General features: G+C 37.5%; 1 protein-coding gene across 7 annotated transcripts; it reads left to right on the top strand.

Moving 5' to 3' along the window:
- Positions 1-491: 491 nt before the first annotated feature.
- On the top strand, positions 492-17,973 carry alpk2 (alpha-kinase 2). 7 transcript variants are annotated; one of them, XM_026196624.1, is made up of 14 exons: positions 492-533; positions 3,367-3,403; positions 4,856-4,954; positions 5,147-5,195; positions 5,835-7,896; positions 9,283-10,738; positions 12,394-12,547; positions 13,017-13,147; positions 14,597-14,635; positions 14,781-15,085; positions 15,168-15,256; positions 16,284-16,501; positions 16,650-16,698; positions 16,929-17,973. In XM_026196624.1, the coding sequence occupies exons 4-14, from the start codon at positions 5,173-5,175 to the stop codon at positions 17,128-17,130; spliced, it is 4,728 nt and encodes a 1,575-aa protein (XP_026052409.1). In that variant the 5' UTR covers positions 492-533; positions 3,367-3,403; positions 4,856-4,954; positions 5,147-5,172; the 3' UTR covers positions 17,131-17,973. The 7 variants fall into 7 exon arrangements, with proteins under 7 accessions (XP_026052409.1, XP_026052410.1, XP_026052408.1 ...); XM_026196625.1 differs by lacking the exons at positions 492-533; positions 3,367-3,403 and having other exon boundaries at positions 4,843-4,954; XM_026196626.1 differs by lacking the exons at positions 492-533; positions 3,367-3,403; positions 4,856-4,954 and adding an exon at positions 5,046-5,064.
- The last annotated feature ends 1,097 nt before the right edge of the window (positions 17,974-19,070 follow it).

Here is a 19,070-nt window from a genome sequence, read left to right as displayed (position 1 = left end):
TCACTTTAATAAAATGTTTTGTGTTTATATGTCTTTTAAAAGTTGCAGGTCCAATTAACTAGCTAAAGAAAAAATAAAAAAATAAATAACCTTAGTTGATTCCTCAGGAAATTCAAGATCAAGTTGATTCAGTCACATTATGGGATACCGTGTTCTGGTAAGTATGCTCTTTGTTTTTCTTCAGAATTGTTATTTTGGTCTTTTGTTTATGGCGTATTTTTGTAAATCTAGGAGATCGTTCAGGTATTCTGTGCATAGAGAAAATTCACACACCATATTGTATATGTAGTAGGCTATTCTTTCGAAATGTTTCTTCTTATGTTTTGAATTTCACTCAACTCGCTTGAAATCATAAAATAAATATTTACACCTTGGGACACTTAAATAACTATTCAAACCAATTGGTACATCAATTTCCGGTTCTTTTAAACGTAAGTTTCCTTTCAAACGACGGTTCGCTACAATGAACGTCTTTCCATAGTTTCCAGCGTTACTAACCGCGCTAAACGGAGGCTATTCTGAGACTCTTAATGGTAATATATTATATTTCTACAGTTTGTAAAGGTTTATTCGTGTTAGTTGTTGAAAACACCACTTTTACTAGTCCATTTGTGTTATTCTATTATATGCTTAGCCTTTAATTCCGTGTGCTTATATTATAGCGATGTAGCGCCACCTTGTGGACAAAATAAATAGTGAGCAGCGACATAGTTCTCAAATAATTAATGTTTCGGAAATTATCGGGGGGGCTTTACCACTGTTGTTCATAAGCATGACATGACTCCGCCACTAAACCATGTAGTAGATGTAATAGATATGTTTTTATGTTTGATAGACTCTTAAGATAATTGTTTACCCAGAACAAAAATTGGAGTTTTGTTTGTTTATTGAAAGGGATTTGGAGAGATTCAGCATTGCATTACTTGATCATCAGTGGATCCTCTGTTGTGAATGGGTACCGTCAGAATAAGAGTCCAAACAGCTGATAAAAACATCACAATAATCTACAAGCAATCCGGTTCATCAATTAACTTTATCTTGTGAAGCGAAATGATGTGTTTGTAATTAAATCCATCAACACATTTTTAACTTAAACCATTGCTTGTGACTAAAATACGAGTCCACTTTGCAATATATTTCTTTCTCCAGTGAAGAAGCCGGCTCATCTGAGTCAGGAAAAAGAAATATGCACAGATGTTTGGACTCTTATTCTGACGGCACCCATAGACTGCAGAGGATCCATTGTTGAGCAAATGATGTACTACTGTAATGCTCTAAATCTGTTCTGAAATAAGGTTCTCTACTTCTTGAATGGCCCAAGGGTGAGTAATATTTCACTAAGTTTGTGACATGTGACTTCATCAGAGAGTGCCTTTTTGAGGAAGCTGGGTTGTAGTCCTGTGAATCAAGTCAAAGGCTGCCCTTCTTTTGGGTTGAAGCCCCTCTCGCCCTGTTTTAACCCCCTACTGTACACATATATCACATATGCAGTGATTCAGAGGGTGTAGCAAGAAATACAGATGCCCAGTGCGACAACACATACTAGTGAGGTTATATTTAACTGACTTCAGAAAACCGACACTCTCTACGTTTTCCATACAGTATTTCCACTCACGAATGCTTAAGGTTCTGTGCCAAAACAAGACTAGATCTGTAAGCATGTGTCTGGATTGGGAATAACAGCACAATTACACCGTCAAACAAGCTCGTTTTCATGAGTGATTGCACAGAGGTTGGTGATTTAGGACTTCGGGGTATAGGAAAGCTGTCTGTGTGTTCAGCAGGTGTAATAAGACCATGCTGGGCGCTGATTGCATTTATGTATGTAGGGGAAGTGATCCAATTAAACACGTACCTCATGCCCACTTGAATATGAAACAAAAGTTTGGTTGAAGTATATTAAATGCCCACCAAGGTTGCATTTATTTGTTCAAAAATACAATAAAATCTTAAAATTAAGAAATAGTATTACAACTTAAATTAACTGTTTGGTATTGAATATATTTTAAAATTTAAATTCCGGTGATTCAAAGCTTAACTGAACTGAACTGAAATGAAAACAGTTTTTAAAGTCTATAAAATTCTTAGTGCTTAAAAAACATTTTAAATTACTTGTTCTTTTTTCTTTTTAAATATATTCTTTAAAGTGTGTGTGTGTGTGTGTCTGAACTGTGGTACATGTTCAGAATTCTTTAATCAAATAGAATGTTCAGAACTGTATTATAGTTATATAGTTAGTTATTATACATGATATTGTTTTTTTGTAACAACATAAGTCTTTACTGTCACTTTACTGTCACATTTGATCAATGAAGAAAAGCATACATTCTTAAAATATATATATTATGTATTATAATTGTAATTATTAATTATAATTAATAGTTTTAATTATGATTTTTTTTTTGAGAAGTTGAATTTCATTATAATTTGGTTATTAAATGGATACTTTTATGTGTGTGTGTGTGTAAAATACTAAACTGATTAACAAAACAGGAATATTTTTTTTACAATGGTTGGGCTTATTAAAATGTACATTATATAACTCCAGTCTTTTTATGAAAAAAAAAACATGTAAGTGTTAAGATGTGAGATTAACTTTGATTGAATACAAATTTAAAGGCTATTCACGTAATAAATCAACACTCAATCCTTGTACATTCTGATTTTAACTCTGTTTAACATGAGTGTGTCTGAAGGGCTTTGAGTGTGTAATGATACTCTGTTCTTTGATAAGAATACAAGAGCATAAGTATTTTACCCTGATAACAGTGCTTCATGTTTATAATTACATAACAATTTTTTTATTAGTTAGAATTTAACATTTTAATATGTGCGTATAGTAGAACCAATAGTAAGTGCTAAGGTGTTATTTCCATCTAATACCTTCAGTATACCACGGGGCCTTCTTAAAATGCAGTTTCCAAAATAATACGTAATGTACAAACTATAACTATCTATTTTAAAGTAACTGCGCAGACATCAATTCCAAGTCCCCAAGTAAACAAATTAGTACAAGATGTACATGTCCTCATATCAGTGTTTATGAGGAAGGATGTGTGTGGTTACATAACCTTTTAGGGATTTTATTAGTGTAAAATAACTGGGTGGGTTTTCGCCTCAAGACATGATGTGTGTCTCTTTCTGGCCTGTATCTGCTCAGCAACTGTTCAGTCACACACACAAACACACACACACATCATCAGCATGGCTTGTTAAGCACACAGGAATGGTCATGCTGTGTTTAAGACCTACAGCCTGTCCACACCTGTTCCTGTTTCCAACACAATGCTGTCACTAACCTGTTCATATATCATAGAATACACCACACACACTGAATCATGTAACATTGTCTTTTTGTTTTTGCAGTGCCAAAACCTCAAGAGATGTTTCTCCTCGACTGAAGGTGAGCAGTAATATCTCTGGAAAATGTGACTGGCAGTAATTTTAGTGATAACAATGTGAAATATTTGTTTTGACTCTATTTTTTCTTCCTAGTAAATAAAAATAAAAATGTTCTATGTAAAGTAATGGCACTCCTCTGCTTGACTGTGTATGAGAGGCGTCTGCTCAGATAACACTTTTAAAGGAATGTGTGTGTGTGTGTGTGTGTGTGTGTGTGTGTGTGTGTGTGTGTGTTGTAAGAGTCCAGTGGAATCTGAGTGAGGCTCGATGGGAAAATAAGGTCACATCACTTGACCTGTTGATCTGAGTGTGTGTGTGTTTGTGTAAGTGTGCTGTTCATGACCCGGTCTCAGGACATAGACTGGAGTCAGGGGTTTATGCCCCTCAGAGGTTTGCAGCAGGACACTAAAAGAGTGAAGACAATATTTTCCCACAGGGATCAATCATAAGACAACGCATTCTGAAGACTGAAACCTCAGAGTGATTTTAACAGCCTGCAAAGCTTAAAGGTTTCTCGACCTGTGCCAACCCTAAGCTGGAGTATGTCAGTTAAATGTGTTGCATCCAGAGACAGGGGAGATATTAAACATGACAAAGGACCGGTCAAAATATTTACTAGTGAACCTAAATTAAAATGTAATTTTGCATGAAAATCTGAATGTAAATATTGTTTGTTTGTAATCCATGCACCACATAACAACATGGGTGTTGAACAGATCACCCAAAAAAAGTTAAATTAAATAAAGAAATTTGGTCTGTTCTTCATACGAAAGCATTCAAAAGGCTTGGAATATAGTGCATAAGTTGCATGGACTACCTTTTTCTTCATTTGCATTGTTTCTTAAGCTTGAAAACTTCTGCCCTCGTTGGTTGTAAGTGCATGGGCAAAAACCGTAATTATATTTTGATTTATTAGAAACATATATTTTATTTCACCGGAGGACCTGAGGGAGAGTAAGGGATGACATAATGCTTGTGTTTGAGTCATCTATTCCTTGAATAGCACAAAAAATAAGAAATATTAGGCATGCTGCTTGTTGACAGCTTCATGAATTCGGTGTTAAGACAGAGAGAGCAGGTTTCCATAACTGTGTGTTCACCGAATCAAATGCACCTGTTGGGAAGGCCACCTCACATTACAGATGTGTCTGCTAGAGAGAATGAGTGTGTTTGAATAAACGGGGAAAATGAGAAGTATATTAGCTTGTGTAAGGAAAGAAGGAAGCAATTCTGAGAAGCTTGCAATCTTCTTCCTCTGTGTCAAAGCTTGTGGATCAGGTCCTCTCTGTGGAGCTTTAAACATTTCCTATTTAAAATCTCTCAGTCTGCGTCTGTGAAACCAGTGCAGGATAAACACTCGCCCATCAGCACCCCTGAGAGGCATTAAAATACCTTTCAATGTCAAATTCCCCTCCACTGTTCTGAGAGTAATAATCTCATTCTGGCTTCACAGATGAAAACACGATGTTTGTCAACTCTGATGATCGCAAGGCAGGCAAATTTAGCCATGAAGTGATAAATCGTCCGGCATGGCACATGTCTCAGCTATCAGGTAACCCACTTTGAACCAAGGGGGATGTGGACTAAAAATAACCCCTCTCCCCAAACCCCCAAGACCTGTCAGCTTTATGTTTACCTCATATGCTCCAGACCTACATCACCGTTAAGTATAATTGCCCTTTTGGATGTAAAAAAAAAAAAAAAAAAGCTTCATTGTCTGGGAATTCATTCATTCTGCCCGCAGGGATCTGATGCAGGACTTGATCTCTCATGACAGATGTGTCCAAACCGAGGTAATGTGTCTGTCAAAGGTTGTCAGGTTTTATGGTTTTGGCTACTAATTATTGAAATTGAACAAAATCTGATGCCAATTTTATTTATTTGAATTACATGATTTTTTATTGCAGTATCAAGTTAACATTTTGAATTAGCACACAACTTTTATGTTTTGCATGTTTTGCATGCACATTAAAATCAGTTATTAGTTGCAAGCTGTGTTTGTGGGTAATAATTAACCTTATTTATTTATAACTTACCTTACGTCTCTTAAATATATGACGTCTTGCATCTGACTGAAGTGCGCAGTGACAGTTTAAGAGAAGCTTAAGAAAATCATGTGTGTAGGAAAAACAGGGTTGAGTCATATTCATCTGATAGCTTTGACGTTAAGAATGACGTATGGAAATTACACACACACAGGCTGATACAAATCTAAGTGGAAACTCACTTGACCAATCACTCAGTTTGTTTTCCAGTGTAGCCCAACACCTTTGGCCAGCAAAAGAGGTTGTTTGTTATGGAAAAACCTCGGATTGAATACAGTTATTTAGGCCTATATTTCTAAAATTAACTGTTCTGTAGCTCTCGTTTTCTATGCATCTTCTATGCATTCTTGTTTTCTTTTTTCTCTTCTTCCGTTTCCTCTCTTGCAGTGATGTGTGTGCAGTGATCCAGAGAGAGAGGGAGACGACAGCTGAGCGGGTTGACATGGCCACCCCAGACAATCTGCTGTTCCTCGACACAGATGCTGTCAATTCTTCCTTCGCTTCACCGCCCATAGAGCAAAATGAGCCCACTCGGGCCACGGACAACCAGACAGACGACAGCTTTAGTTCGGTCCCTGATCCAGACTCAGGATGCTCAGGAATAATGCCAGTTCCGTGCGAGGATGGGACCACTGAGATCCATTATACAAACAATGAAAGAGAAAATAAGTGTGGTTTAGTCTTAACACAGCCCCTGGATCACACTGCAATGATAGAGATGAATAAAAGTGATAACTGTGACTTCAGTGCTGCTGCTATAATGGAGACTGACAGCATCACAAACAGTACTAACCTAATTCACCAATTAGACAGAAATCAAAACGACAAACATAGTAACTCAAACACTAAAGAGGATCCACATGAGGCTCATGGCACTTTAATGAGTCTATTATTAACAGATCACAACAGACAAGAAGAAATGAGCCAAGACACCATTTTAAACCAATATGCCTCTTTTGAGAGCATTAGACTTGATGTTAACCCAATGTGTAATGTTGATGATCCCTTGGTAAATACTGTCTCTAATGTAATGAATGGTGCAAGCAATGAGACCGATGCAACTTCTTCTGAAACCCTCATCCAGACTTGCCATGATACATCTGATGGTGTTGATTTAGCAGTTGAAGCAGCGACTGATCCAGAAATACAGGACAATGGAGAGGACTTGACATGTTGTGGCTTCACAATCTCTTCACAAGCAGAAGATCCAAAGACTGGGATTCATCTATCTTTGGCTGATTTGCATGAAGCAGACACTCTGAACATCTTAAAACATGCCTCTGAAGTATTAGATTTTTTGGGGTTGAACAAAAATGTCTTGGAAACAGCTGACTGGCTGGTCAATGACAGCGAGATCATTCGGACTGCAAATAAAGACTTGGCCTCCTCAAATGTTGAGTTTTGCACCGGCGCGTTAACCCAAATGGTTCCGAATCTACTACAGGATTCAAAACATGATGTAACAGAATCCGAATCCATCAGAACAGAAGATTCCATCCTTGATAGAACGATTGAAACAAAATTCCCATTGGACATCAGTAGGGTGCAACCTTTGGCAGCTGAGAAAACAGATAATTCTGAGTCACTTTTCCACCGATCCATGCTTAAAGCCTCACAAATTGGTGCAAAACATGAGAAGGATCTTTCACAAGTGATCGTTTGCCCAACACCTGTCACAAATAGAGATTTAGGTGAATGTTCTGAGGACTTTGACGATGCTTGCTTAAAGTTCACAAGAATGGAACATGATGTTGAGGCTGGTAGCGAACTGTGGCTGGACGCCTGCCAGTTCTTGGCGGGTGAAGAGGATGAGGGTGCTATTTTTGACAAGTGGGGTTGTTCGTGTTCCCCCAGCCCCACCACAGCCCATCCAGACAAAACAAAAGCCTCGGATTACTCCAGCAGAGAGAACATTTCAATTGACCACCACACTGAAGACTGTGAGCTGAGGTTTCCACCTCTTGAGAGGTGGTCATCCTCAGACAGCTGGGCTAGTGCACTTTCAGATTGGTTCCAGGCAGTTAACACCTATTCAGAAGACTCTTTTACCAGCGCTAACACTTCAAGCACTGGTCCTAAGCACGGTATGGCAATCCAAGACAACATTTTGAAGCAAGGAACAAGTCCTGATAATGCAAACATCATTGGACAGACATGTCTTAACCTCTTAGAACCAGGTCAAGCCTTGAGTAGAGGACTAGTTGAGTCTGATAACACTAATGGAACTCTTTTTAAACTAGCTGATAAACATGGACTTCCTTCTCATTCAGACTCAGACAGACAGGACAATACAACCATGGAGAACAACATGAGTATGTTGGAGAGGTCTGCATCCATTAAACCAGATGCACCCATGCATATGCCTAATGCATCAAAATCTTCTGCAATCGAGGCCAGTGCCAAACTTTATGGAACTCGACAAATCCCTGGAGAGCTTTGGAGTACAAAGGTGAGATGACTAGCACCTTTCAAATACAATTAGCACATGGAGACATACTGTGGATGCCCGTTTTGACTGAGTTTTCTTTACATCTTCTGCTGTTTGCATTGAGAGATTTGCGTTTCAGGGTTTCAGTTTAAATGTAAGATTAGTTTTGGTTAACTGTGCTGAAGTAACTACATATTGAAGGCAAATTTTAAAATCTGAGTGTGAATGTAACTGCCACACTGTTTCAGCATTAAAAATGTACTTTGGTGGAGCCAAGTCATCGTGCATAAACATGATCCTAAATGCTTACTGTATTCACATACTGTGGTATTTATATATAGGTACTGTAGGGCAAAGAATGCAAAGGTTCAATTTAAAAAACATGGTATTACTATGGTAACATGTCCAACAAACCACTCCAGTACCATGGTATTTTTTGCTAATGTTTTATTAGTCACCATTTCCATTATGTAAAACCTTCCACATATTATTGTGATGGAATGTGATCTTATATAGCCTGTCACCTTCAACATTTCTTTAAATAGGTCTTACTTGTGTGGAACACTTTCATCATGACTTTCATTATTTATTATGACACACTGTGTGCTGGAAGAGCCAAGTCATTCCACACAAAAATATCACTTCATAATGTAGACAAATGCTCTCTCTCTCTCTCTCTCTCTCTCCCCCTGTACAGACACAGATTACAATGTTCTGCATTTAAAGAAATATTATTTTATTAACTGTATTTTTATTTATTTGTGTATTTAATTTGTCCACCAATTTCTACTCAAATGTTCTTCTAGAGTCATTTTTACAAACTTTTACAAAAGTATGGCTCAAATACACTCACTAAAATGTAAACATACAGATCCCTCCTCATACATGTATGGCTGCTGAGGAAACGTGAGGTGCAGAGTACAATACAATACAATAATAGAAATGCAAACTAATTATAGAGGGTGACGGATGATAATAGACCAGCAAGAGCAAAAGAGCAACAGGAGAGGCACGAGCACAGTTGAGGGCCGAAATACGACCCCTGCTCTTAAACTCCGTGTCGTACTGTACGACAGTTTCTCCAATCCCACAGACTACTGAGACAGTGGGAGAGCTGTGATTGGTTCACTTAAGTTACACAGCGGCTGTGATCACTATAATAGAGATAGTCCCTTCCATTGTTAGTAACATGTGGCTATAGACTGCAGCATGAAAGCATAATAGTTTCTGCATTAGGTGGACCTTCGCCTCATTGAGGTATGTAAACAAACAACTAAATGTAGTTTTGATGAGAAAAGGCCTAAATTGACTTGTCAAATGATACAAATGCTTCAGTTCCTATGCTGTCTACCTCCTGTCTTCTCCATGACATTTAATGTTTTGACATTCAATGTTTTTGTGTTTCAGTCAGAAGGAAATGCACTGGTGGAGGTGACCGGAGACGAAGTTTCTCAACTCACAAGCAGTTTTACTTCTCAAAGGATCTCAGCGTGCACCAGCGGCAAGAATTTAACTGACTGTGTGAGTGGAGAGGAGCGGCGTCACGGCTCCGATGTGGCTCTCCACACATGTCCCTCTCAGTCCAACAGTTGCGGACGTGCTGAAGGAAATGAAACGTTTGTACATTGTAACACTGAGGAGTGCACCGTGAAGCCAAAAGAGGAGGAAATAAATACATTTCCACAGTTTATCATGCCGTTTGCTCCACTCAGTACTGCAAATACTTTCCTCAATAGTAGTTTATTGAAAAGTCCACAGGATATTTCACCTAAAGGTATTATTAATGAGATGCACATTAAGAGTGATCAAAAATCAGTCAGTAGTGACGATTCGTTTGAAGATCGCTTTCATACATGCCCTGACCAGTCTTCATCTTCATCCAGTGGAGATTCAGATGAACCTTCCATCAAGGACACGAAAAGAAAAGCAGAGTATAGTGATACCTGTGACATCAGCAAAGAGCTTTCTAAGTTAATTTTACTCACAGGACAGCGTTTTACGGTGTCTGAAGACAAACGTGTTGGATATGTCACTCTAGACTTGGAAGAACCCACTTTAAATCATTTCTCATTTTCAAACTACAAGGAACGATCCAAGACAGACAATATGCCTCACATGACTTCCAAAACTTCCTCAGATGGTAAAACACGCCCTGAACATAAGGAGAAACCAGCTGAGAAGCAGCAATATGGGACTCAAACATCAAAGAGGCAAGATCTTCAGCACCCATTCCAGATGACAGAGGAATTCAATTCAGAAGGAGATGGCTGTGAAGATCATCCAGTTACAGTCATAGAAACCATCGTTATCACAGAGAAGATCACAGCTAAAACGGTAACCCAAGGGAAAAAGAAAAAGAAGCATGCACAACACGGGACACCAAAACCCGAAAATGATCCACTGAGTGACATAGGGAACAGAAGCACTCAGAAGAACCATGACCTGAAGGTAGCATCAATTGGTCTGGATAAACCAGCATCTCATCTTCCCACTAAAATGGACATTACGAGCAAAGATAGCACTCAGAAAGTCATTTCAGTGAGACCCAAAGTAGAACCCTACAATGGCAGTGTAAATGCCTTTCAGAAAGCCACCCCTATGAAACTCAAAGTAGATGCTGGTAACACAGCCAAAATGGAAAAAAAGACGTGCACCTCTGATCCTCCAAGCATGTGTTTACCCAGCATGCTGAATGATGACATCAAGCGCAGGCGAATCGCAGATGACCTGTCTGGAGCAGTTCCAGTCAGGACGAGGCCACAGCTGCCCGCTATTTTCCGCCAAGCAAGAAAAGATGGAGAAGATACGACCCGAAGAGATTACAGTGAGGTTGTCAAGCAGAAGACTCCTATACCCAAAGAAGGTTCTCCAAATCCATTCCTGTTCAACTTCAAATTAGAAGTCGATCCAGTAGAACAGGGGTGTCCAGTTCTGCTACCTGAGGCCAAATATCTAGCAGAGTTTAGCATCAACCTGCCAAAAAACACTTGTCTGGAAGTATTCTAGAGCTTGATCATCTGGTTCAGGTGTGTTTGTTTAGGACCCAAGCTAAACTCGGCAGAAAAGTGGCCTTCAGGAACAGGACACATTTTATAGTATGCATTCCCGAGTCAGAACCATGTAACTTGACCCAGTCTGATGTGGTTTGCTGGTCTGAACTGGTTTAAGCTGCATGATTTAGCTTATCTTCAAATCGAGTTAAGGTGGTTTTAACTGGTTTGCCAATTGGTAAAGTGACCATAAATCTTTAAAACTTACTGTGATGAGTGGGGTGGGGCCGAGAGCCATGGGAATGGAGCAAGACCGGTGGAGTAATTGAAAATGAGCGACACCTGCACCCCTCACCGGTCTCCAGTCCCATGGAGAAGCTCCGGAAGGATAAAAGCAGGAGTAACAACAGTGAAGGTTATTTTGTGTTTTGGTTCTGTTTGTGCACGACAGATACCAGCTAATCACCTTAGGCTGATTCAAGTTGTTTTTGGAGTGGTATACAAAGGAAACCAGGGGCCAGATGCATAAACTGCTTCTTAAAAAGTTACTTTTTCATTAAGTCATAACTCTTTTTTTTTTTAAAAAAGGGAAAATGGACAGATTTGAATCCAAAAAGTAAGTCTGATTACCTCTTGGCTAACTGATAGTTGGTCAAACTAGTTCTTAAAGGTGCAGTAGGAGATCTTGGAAAATGCTAACTTTAGCCTGATAGCACTGTAAGTGAACATCCCACCCTACCTGCAATTGCCATCCAAAGCCATGTCCTCTGAACGCATTTATGCTCACATACCAGAAAACATACCAGAGACCGCATTACTACAATAGGCTACATCAGCAGTTCCCAATTCCATCCCATGTTCTTAAGTGAAGTAAACCCCTATTTAGGGAGTACGGAGCAATGAACACATATTGATCGGAACACAGTTTATTCACGTAGCTCACTTCTGACGAGCTGGTAATCTGAATGGAGTGTGTTAACTAAGCAAGACAGGCTAAATATGTCAGCGAGGACTGGAATTGGGAACCGCGGGGCTACATCATGTGTCATTCACCAGCGAGAAAACTTTAAAAGTACTAAAATACCAGAAAGGAAGACCGGGTTGTTGATGTTTGTCTGCTATTCTAGCTCTGTCTGGACAGCTTGTGTGAATGCACTGATGACGGATCCTGTCTGCATGAACAGGGTGCGCAGAGGTATGCAGATACATACGTTGACAGGCAGGTAGGAAAGCTATTTAAATCTCTCGGACTGAGCATTTTGATTGGAAATACTGTACATTTCTTGGTCCTACACCTTTCGCAGAATATATAAATACAAATAAATATATTTAGACCACTTAAGTTAATGATTGCTATAGGCATGTGAAGAGACTTTTATCCAGCATAACATGAACAATTTCTGAAGACAATCACCTACTGCACCTTTAACATAATGTCTATGTTTATCCAACTGGCTCCAGCAGGTTTATCAAATAAATTCATGTAAAAAGGGGCTATAAATGATGCATTTTTATGTTTTTGTTGTAGTTGTGGTTCCTCGTGTAGTCTCGGAGATCCAGGCTGACCCAGTCCCTACTGACCCCGAGAACATCTTGCTTTGGTGCAAGTTCAGTCCCGTCCCACCTGGTGCCACCATTAAGTGGACTAAAGAGGGAACAGTGCTGTCAGAGATAAACAAAGTGTAAGAAAACAGTTTTTTCCTATCAGCCGCTGCTTCTTCATTATCTACCCTACCTTATCGTCTGTCTCTGGTCCAAAATTAAATGCAAAGTCATCATTATACTGTAGCTCTTTTACCACTTGGTGGCACTCTGTTCTTGTCCAAATCTGCTGTAAATTTTGGCAGAGACCTGAGTGAACATCAGCGCTCTGGTGATTCAACCATGGCTTGGAGTGGGAGCGAAATGAACCTTTTACATAACAGAGTGATTCATTCCTACTGAATGCTGACTGTGCCTCAGACGCTCTCAAACAGGCCTCTGCAGTCCACAATGATCCTTCTGAGATGTTTTGTAAGCTGTGATTGAAGTTTAACTGCAGGACTCAGAAATGAACATCTGGTCTGCATAGACCACTATCTCTAGGACCCTTTCCCCAGAATTATTGATTCACTATAAATGTTCAGTTAAATGTTTTTCTATTTTCTGTAGAGAGAAGGATGACGGCCGCTTCACTTTGCAAATCCTGAAGGCTTGCAGGAAAGATCTAGGGCTGTACAAATGCAGCTTGAATGCTGCCAACATTTCTGTTTCGACCTCAGAGTACCATCTGACATCTGAGGGTAAGACAAAGAGGGCTGCTTTTCCAGACTAATGATTAAAGAGGCTATAAATTAACATTTTAATTTGCTGATGTACTCCATGACTAAGCAGAAAGTTAAAGCAGAAACTCATGCTCTTAAGTTTCAGCGGGGCGAATGAGGTAATAGTTTTATAGAAAGCCAGCTTCCTGCTTCCAAAATGGCTCACTACATTTGATACAATTGGACAGTTAATTAAGTACATTAAGTGTGCAGCATGAATACAATCCATACATAATAAACTACCGTTAAGAAGTGTGAGGATAGTACGATTTTTGAAAAGACATGAATACTTTTAACCAGCATGGATTTATTAAAATGATCAAAAGTGACAGTAAAGACTCCCCAATTCCCATTTCAAATAAATACTGCTCTTTTATACTTTCTATTCATCAAAGACTCCTAAAAAATGCATCAATTTCTAAAAAAAGAAAATTCCAAAAACAAAAATGATATCATGAAATATTATTACTATTTAAATAGGCATTTTATTACCAGACAACCTTTTATATGTCTGCAAAAAAAAAAAAAAAAGACAGAGAGAGAAATACATAGGTATTTTCTATTTTAATATACTTAATATTATTCCAATTATATCAAAGCTGAATTTTCAGCAATTACTCCATTTTTTTTATCTTTCAGAAATCATTCTAATATTCTGATTTGGTTCTAAAGAAACATTTCTTGTGATATGATCTTAAAAACTGCTTATTTTGTGGAAGCCATGAATAGAAAGCTGAAAAGAACCGCATTTATTTAAAATAGAAATCTTTTGTACCATATGTATTATTGCTTATACTGTCACTTTTGCTTAATGTAATGCATTTTTTCTAGTGCTGACGAACTAGTAATTGCATACAAAAATGTTTTTGTTTTAATAATATATGTTTTTGTGTACTGTGTATATTTAATATGTGTATATATATATAAACACATACATACAGTGTATATTGTGAAAATATTGACGTGTTTACGTGTCTATTTAATTCATATAATTTATATATAATAAGTATTATTTAATATATACATTTTTTTTCTGAAATATAGACTATGCATGTACATATATATATATATATATATATATATATATATATATATATATATATATATATATATATATATATATATATAAATGTAAACAGTACACATACATATATTATTCAAACAAAAATTAGCTTTTTGGATGCGATTAATCGCGATTAATCATTTGACAGCACTAATGTTTTCAGAATAAAAAGCATTGATTTCTATTAAAAAAATATAACTGACCCCGAACTTTTGAACACAAGTATACACATTCTGAATTTCAGTGTCAAATATGTGCAATTTGTGTCTGGGAATTGAATCCTCACATTTTAAATCTGCAAACATGAGTAGGCAATCAAGTACGTTATACTCATTGACTCAACTGTGTCAAATTTTTGATTTCAGTGCTTATGGAACTAGTCATTCCCAGTCATGATCAGCCAGGTAAACAGACCTTTCATTTCATGGTCTCTCTAGCTAAAATAGTATGAACAGTATGCTGAATAACAGAGATGTTCTTTTATGAAGGTGTATGTGTTTTAATGGGTTGTTTTACATGACTTCTCAACCCTATTTATCGATCTCCCAGCTGAGCCCGGGGCTGTGGATGGAGATGAGGAGAACATCCAGTGCAGCCCGCTTCTCTTTAAGGAAGATTTTCTCTCAGATCAGTACTTTGGGGAGAATCAACCAGCGAGCATCGTGACTGAAAAGGCCCACTTCGGTGAAGGCATGCATCGCAAGGCTTTCAGGACCACTCTTAGAGAAGGCAATCTGCCGAGCTTCAACCCCGGCCATCCCTGCGTCCTGAAAGTACACAATGCCATCGGCTATGGGACCAAAACTAATGAGGAACTCGTCCAGAAGAACTACAGCCTGGCTGTGGAGGTGAGAGTGAGTGTCTCCAGGGAGATGTTTAATTAAGAAATTAGCTTAAGGAGATTTGGGACTGATTCATTTTTTATTTTCGAACCAGGAATGTCATGTGCAGAATACCGCCAGGGAATATTTTAAAGCATACAATAGTGTGGCCAAGTCTACAGAATCATTTGGAGAGGTGCCAGAGTAAGTAGAACAATACACAAACTTGTGAAGTGTAAAAAGAACTGGGAAACTTCTACATAGAGGATCTGTATTGTATCTAACCATAATGCAATTGTATGAGGTGGAAAAGTTTCTACATTTACTTAATAGGTCCACTTTCTTAGTGTTTGAATTTGACACAAATGAACTTAAAGGTTAGCAAAGATTTTCTAATTTAAGGAACATCTACAAGATCCTTCAGAAATCATTCTAACATGCTGATTAGTGTAAGAAACAGTTTTTATTATTATCAGTGTTGTATAAACAGATGTGCTGCTCATTATTTTTCTGGAAACTGTGATAAATTCGAGGAGTAGGAAAAAAAGCATTTATTTGAAATAAAAATTATAAATGTATTTTTTTCCACTTTTAATCAATAGAATGCATTCTTGTTGAAAATTTTACATTTCTTTTCAAAAACAAAAATGTTTGGTCAGTGTATATTTAACACATATACAACATTTTTATAAAAACTTTTTTATATACATTTTATATTGCTTTCTTCACTAGCCAGAAATCTGAAACTATTTCATGTTATTGATATTATTTTGAAGGTTATTAACACGCTTGAAATAGAAATATTAAATATTTGTAATAATATTTATGTATATATATCTCATATATATGCAACTGAATATATAAGCTGAATGCATTCTTGCCGAATGAAAGTATTTAAATTATACATTATACAAATTATACAAATAATTTTTTGCAAGCTAACATTTTAATGGTAGAGTACATTTCATAATCTAGGACACACTTTATTAAAAAACCTTCAATATTTTTATTAATTAATTAAATTGTCGTTAAATTCCCAGAATCATCCCTATTTATTTGGTGTAAATAAAGTAATGCGTTTCTTTACAAGTTACTTGAAAAAAGTAATCTGATTAAGTAACTTTCGTTACTTGTAATGCGTTACCCCAAACACTGAATCTAGGACACACTTAATTCAAAAACATATATATATATATTTTTCACTAATTGTATTTATTAATTAAATTCCCAGAATCATTCCTATTTATTTGGTGCACCGGCCATCTAGCGACGTCCCTTACGCCACGCTGGAGGAGGAGCTGCTAGGAGATTTTGTGAAGTACTCCGTGAAGGACGGGAAGGAGATCAACCTGATGCGCAGAGACTCTGAGGCGGGACAGAAATGCTGCGCTTTCCAGCACTGGGTCTATACACAGACCGACGGCAACCTGCTGATCACCGATATGCAGGGTAAATAATGTACAGTACTTCCATCTGACCATATCTGGCACATCACGACATTAACAATGTAACAAGAAGAATGTACTGTAGATTCGAAACCTGCAAGAAGTGAAGCAGACTGTTTTTTAGCATTACAAATATTCTCTTTGATGTCCAGGTGTGGGTATGAAACTGACAGATGTTGGGATTGCCACCTGTAAAAAAGGGTAAATTCATATTTTTAAATATTACAAATTTATCCTAAAAAACAAAAATATATATATATATATAAATTAAAAAATATATAAATTAAATGTATATATTAAAATATGTATAAATGCAGTATATAGTAATAATAATAATACATAAATAAGTATTTAAATAAATGCATTTACAATAAAAACTGTGTAGTTCTTATGAAAGCACAAAGAAGTAATATCGATTTTTATGATTGCAGCTATAAGGGCTTCAGAGGAAACTGTGCCACGTCCTTCATTGATCAGTTCAAGGCTCTTCATCAGTGTAACAGGTACTGCGAGCTTCTGGGCCTGACGTCTCTTCAGCCCAAGCCAAAACGGACCGTCGGCCCGCCAAAGCCAACATCACAACCGGCTCCGAAGAAAAAAACCTTCGGCCCCGTTCTGAACGGCAAATCCTGATTGCACAGAAACTCTGAACGTATGCTTGTAGGAGAACTAGTGTTCGCCGTTTTCTTGCTCAGGGACAAACATGTTTCTGAGATGTTTCTTTAAATGTAAGATGACATTCATCTGTAAGGACAGTCGTGAGCTTACTTCTTTCTTGAGCACTCGTTTGTTCTATTTAAATGAGCTTATTAATGATTTTTATTTATTGTTTACATTTTTTTAAGGAGTGAGTAGACTGACAATTGATAGAACACTTTTTCGATGTGATATGTTTTGTTGAAATCAAAGAAGTATCAGCTATAGTCTTTTATCCATCTTATTAGCCTACTGGCACTTCTGAATAACAGCTTCCTCTTATTATGATTGTTTGTTACAATATGTGCAATAAGTACTTAGTTTGTCAAACTGCTAAATCTTAAATAGATATTTACTTTATGGGTGATATTAATGTACTGTTCAGTACAAGATGGTTAGATTGAATGTAACTGCTAGAATTGAATGTTTGAAGCTTCTCATATTCTATGGTAATATACTTCATTTTCACATACATTTTATGTAGAGTTTAGCGTTGAATTGTTCTTGAATTTTGGATTTGTAAAGTTCATCTACGCCGTGATGAGGTGGTAAATCTGAGACTATGGAAAGGTTTGTACACTTGCCCTAGTAAACAGCTGTTGATTTGCCTCAGGAAGAATGACAATCCTCCACCTTCACGTTTCCATCATCCTTCCAGAGTCAAATGACTTATTGCCTCATTGCTAAATATAAGCAAACACGTTCGAAGCCAGGCATTTGGCCTGTTTATGTTAATGAACTGCACAAATCAATCACTTGAAATTAAAAACTCTGATGTTACCATTGCTACTTTCTGCAAATCTACATAGTCTGACCTATTAGTAGTCTTAGTGAATGTGTGTGTGTGTGTGTGTATATATATATATATGTATATAAACAGTGTTGGGTATAGTTACTTTGGAAAGTAGTTAGTTAGGTTACAACGTTACCATCAATTAAAAGTAATCAGTTATGATACAGCGTTACCTATTCATAAAAGTAACGCGTTAGAGTACTCATGCGTTACCAAAAATTAAAAGCCGTTTGCAGCGGCTCACACATGACAGACACAGCCCCCGGCCCTTTTAAATGCACCTAGAAGTCTTGACTCCCGACAATGAATAACGTCAGTCATCCGACTAAATTAACACTGCAGGATAACAATAACAGGAAAGACAGTCAGCAATCGGCTATTCCACATGGCGTTTTATTTATTTATTATCACAGAACATATTATTAATCAAAATTCGCACCTACCCAGCCTGGGTAGCTACTTTATATTATGAGCACCACAAGATAACTCCTGATTTTTCTTTAACTTTAAATAATGCAGTTATCAAAGTACAAGTATGCTTACTTGTAAACACAACCTTAAACAGGCTTGCAGATTTAAATCCATTTAGAAATGATGAACAACCAGCCAGCCAATGATCTAACAGAAATTAACAGCTGCCTGTCAAACAAAAATGATAACAAACCGAATTAAATCCTTCACTGCCACACAGGCAAATGACAAATCGCTTAATAGGCGAACTAATTATTATTAAAGTGTCACTCACAGTCACAAGCCTAAATTCGTTTAACACAGTCCTCTTACATTTACTCTTCAAAGTAGTGATTAAAACGTAGCGTTAAATTTGAGGTAGAATTTTTGGCGGTCGACAGAAGCTTTTCACCAAAGCAGAGTGTGCATTTTACCGTTATGTTCTTTTCTTTTTCGTTGACAAATTGAAAATAATGTGCGTACTTCCATAAACCAAACGCTGTCCTCTCTGCTATCTTGCCGGGAGTTCGAAAAAAAAAAAAAAAAACCACACACACACACAGGGTCAGGCGCAGGGCACAGACGCATCACAGCCATTGACTTTACGATCACAGAGCTTCGGCTCCGCTGATAC

This window comes from Carassius auratus, chromosome 21, assembly GCF_003368295.1.
Source record: "Carassius auratus strain Wakin chromosome 21, ASM336829v1, whole genome shotgun sequence".
Taxonomy (NCBI): Eukaryota; Metazoa; Chordata; class Actinopteri; order Cypriniformes; family Cyprinidae; genus Carassius; species Carassius auratus.
The sequence above is the reverse complement of the archived record's forward strand: the minus strand, read 5'-3'. Positions and strand labels throughout refer to the sequence as shown.

Bases quoted from the DNA above. Each gene is read 5' to 3' on its own strand.
- alpk2 (XM_026196621.1), top strand. From the start codon at position 5,776: ATGCATCTTCTATGCATTCTTGTTTTCTTTTTTCTCTTCTTCCGTTTC. The intron at 13,148-14,596 runs GTAAGACAAAGA...TTTTGATTTCAG, and splicing joins GTACCATCTGACATCTGAGG to TGCTTATGGAACTAGTCATT. The intron at 16,502-16,649 runs GTAAATAATGTA...TTTGATGTCCAG, and splicing joins GCTGATCACCGATATGCAGG to GTGTGGGTATGAAACTGACA.